At 38.4% G+C, this 2,338-nt stretch overlaps 1 protein-coding gene across 1 annotated transcript; it reads right to left on the bottom strand.

Annotated features, from left to right (window-relative positions):
* Positions 1 to 326: 326 nt before the first annotated feature.
* Positions 327 to 1,440, bottom strand: LOC117473114 (C-C motif chemokine 21-like). Its single transcript, XM_034118604.1, has 4 exons — positions 1,291 to 1,440; positions 973 to 1,087; positions 706 to 818; positions 327 to 594 (listed from the first exon to the last, which is right to left on the bottom strand). The coding sequence occupies exons 1-3, from the start codon at positions 1,349 to 1,351 to the stop codon at positions 710 to 712; spliced, it is 285 nt and encodes a 94-aa protein (XP_033974495.1). The 5' UTR covers positions 1,352 to 1,440; the 3' UTR covers positions 327 to 594; positions 706 to 709.
* Positions 1,441 to 2,338: the final 898 nt, after the last annotated feature.

The raw sequence follows: 2,338 nt of genomic DNA, 5'->3' as shown, positions 1-2,338 counted from the left end.
GATGTACAGCACTTTGTTCAACTCTGTTGTTTTTAAATGTACTATAGAAATAAAATGGATTGGATTGGATGTGTGTTAGAGAAACAAATCCACTAAAAGTTACAATATATCAAACTTTATTGAAAAACGTTTTTGAAACATAAATCTACATTTTATACATGGTCATACTAAAATACACTTTAAATCCAACTTATTATAAAATATAAACACATCTTTACAAACATAATTTAGGGACATTATCCTCAGGCAGCTTACAGTCTTATGGTTGAAACAAAACGAACAATTGTACATTTCACTCAATAGATAATAACAAATAAATAAAAACATTCATTCACAAATGTATTTAGACCGCATTCACCACAAATGAGAGGACAAATATCAAGAACTGTACATTTAGCTACTGATGATTCACTGGCATGATGAGGGGATGATTCCTCAAAGATCTAAAAGATAAGATCTTCTCAAACGGTTTGATCTACTAAAGTACGAGACTGAAGCCAAATGGAAATGATTCTGCCGTCTTCTGCCCTCAGTTAAGAGTCGGCCCTTTTCGTTTGTCAGCAGCCTTTTCCCACAGTCCACTCCTCTCTACACCTGCAGAAAGAAAGAATTTAAAATCAAACTCTTTGTAAAACAAGGTGCAATATGCCTTCACAGAGGTGCAATCATTATGTTTAAAGTTCAGCGAGAGAATATAGAATGTACCTGATTAGTGACGTCTTTGATGTTTCTGATTCAGCTGTCTAATGTAACTCTTCACCCAGGCTTTATCGTTGGGATGGGGGACGCAGAGGGTTTTTCCAACTTTTGAAACAAACCTGAAAAAGCAGATAAGAGACACAGAGGTGAGAACACTAAACAGAATGCTGGAAAAAACACACAAAATAGGAGAATCCAGCTCCTGTAAAATCACATTGCATCTCATAAAATTACTTTATTTGAACACTAAATGCATACAAATATTGTACGTACACAGTAGCGCTGATGGAGCATCCTTGTCCAGCATCCTGAATGGTGTAGCTTTGTAGGATTTGGAGCGGCAAGCGCTTCTCAGCAACCTTGATACAGCAGTCTTGGGCAATCTGGGCTGGAAGAACACAGAGAAACAAATTCATCAGGAGAGCACATGTGCATTAAATGAAGGAAAGTGTCCATAGACCTGGGGCTTTATCGATTGAACCTAAGTTGCAGGAGTGTACAGCAGGTGAGAAAACATGCTCCTTACAGTCACTGTCAAAGCATTCTGAAATACGAATCTATTTGACTGCTAATGCAAAGAATGTGTCTTACCTGATGCAAACCCAACGCAGATGACACCCAGCAAGAGGAGAAGTGCAATTCGAGAGGCCATGTCTCTGTTTCTTCGCAGGTCTGAGCTCAGGTTGGTTCTTCAGGGAGTCTCTTCAGGAGTGCAGAGGTGTTGCTGTGAGGAGGAGAGCTACAGGTGTATTTATACAACTCTGTGGCGAAAGTGAAAGTGTGATTGCTGGTCGATGACGGGAAACGGGAGAAAGTTGGCAACAGACTGCACGTGCACGGCCAATTTCCTCTCTTTTGTTTCTTGCTAGAATTTTCCAACGTGTCTTTTCAGATGCTGCCCTGAGGCAGATCTTTATCAGTTCATTTGTATTCCATGAGAAATACCTTCCATGCTTCATGCAACCCAGACATGCGTTATAGTTAGACAATCCATTAATAAGCACAAGCATAAATCAGCAAATACTGTATATTTTCAATTTGACTTTTTTTGCAATCCAGCAAATTACAAACATTCCTGTGTTTCCCTTCCACATCTAAAGAGAGGGATACAGTTGAATTGAAGTGTAAGGAAGTGGATGGTAAACTGTAAACCAAGATAACCAATCTTTATCTTAATATGTCTTTATCTTGTCTCTTCAGTTATAATCCCACATTTGATTTCGAAGTGGTGACAGTGCGGTTTGGGGATGTTTCATTAAATGCGTTCAGTAAGCACCACTTATGCTTGTCTGTGTGGGTGTTTTTGCATGTGTGAGCATGCATCGAAATACTGAATACAATCTCTAAGTGTGGGAGTTTTGAGGAAAAGGAGATCTTTTTTCGTGCCAGAGGCGTAGGTTTTGTAGAGTGATGCAACTGAGGACATTTTGAGGCATGTGTGGATAAACTTGTTGGACAGGATGTTTTGACCATTAATTTGTTTTGATTTATTACCAGTTATTGTCTATTCCCACTGCTTAGGCAAAACATGATATCCATTTATTAAAGGAGTGGTTAAAAACTATAGGAACCACAAACTTTTAATGTTTTGGTTTTCTCTCACTGTTTTTAAAGCGTTTTCAAATATTATAGTCATCAG

Source organism: Trematomus bernacchii, unplaced genomic scaffold, assembly GCF_902827165.1.
Source record: "Trematomus bernacchii unplaced genomic scaffold, fTreBer1.1, whole genome shotgun sequence".
Lineage (NCBI taxonomy): Eukaryota > Metazoa > Chordata > Actinopteri > Perciformes > Nototheniidae > Trematomus > Trematomus bernacchii.
Note: the sequence above shows the minus strand (reverse complement) of the source record. Positions and strands in the feature narration are given on the sequence as shown.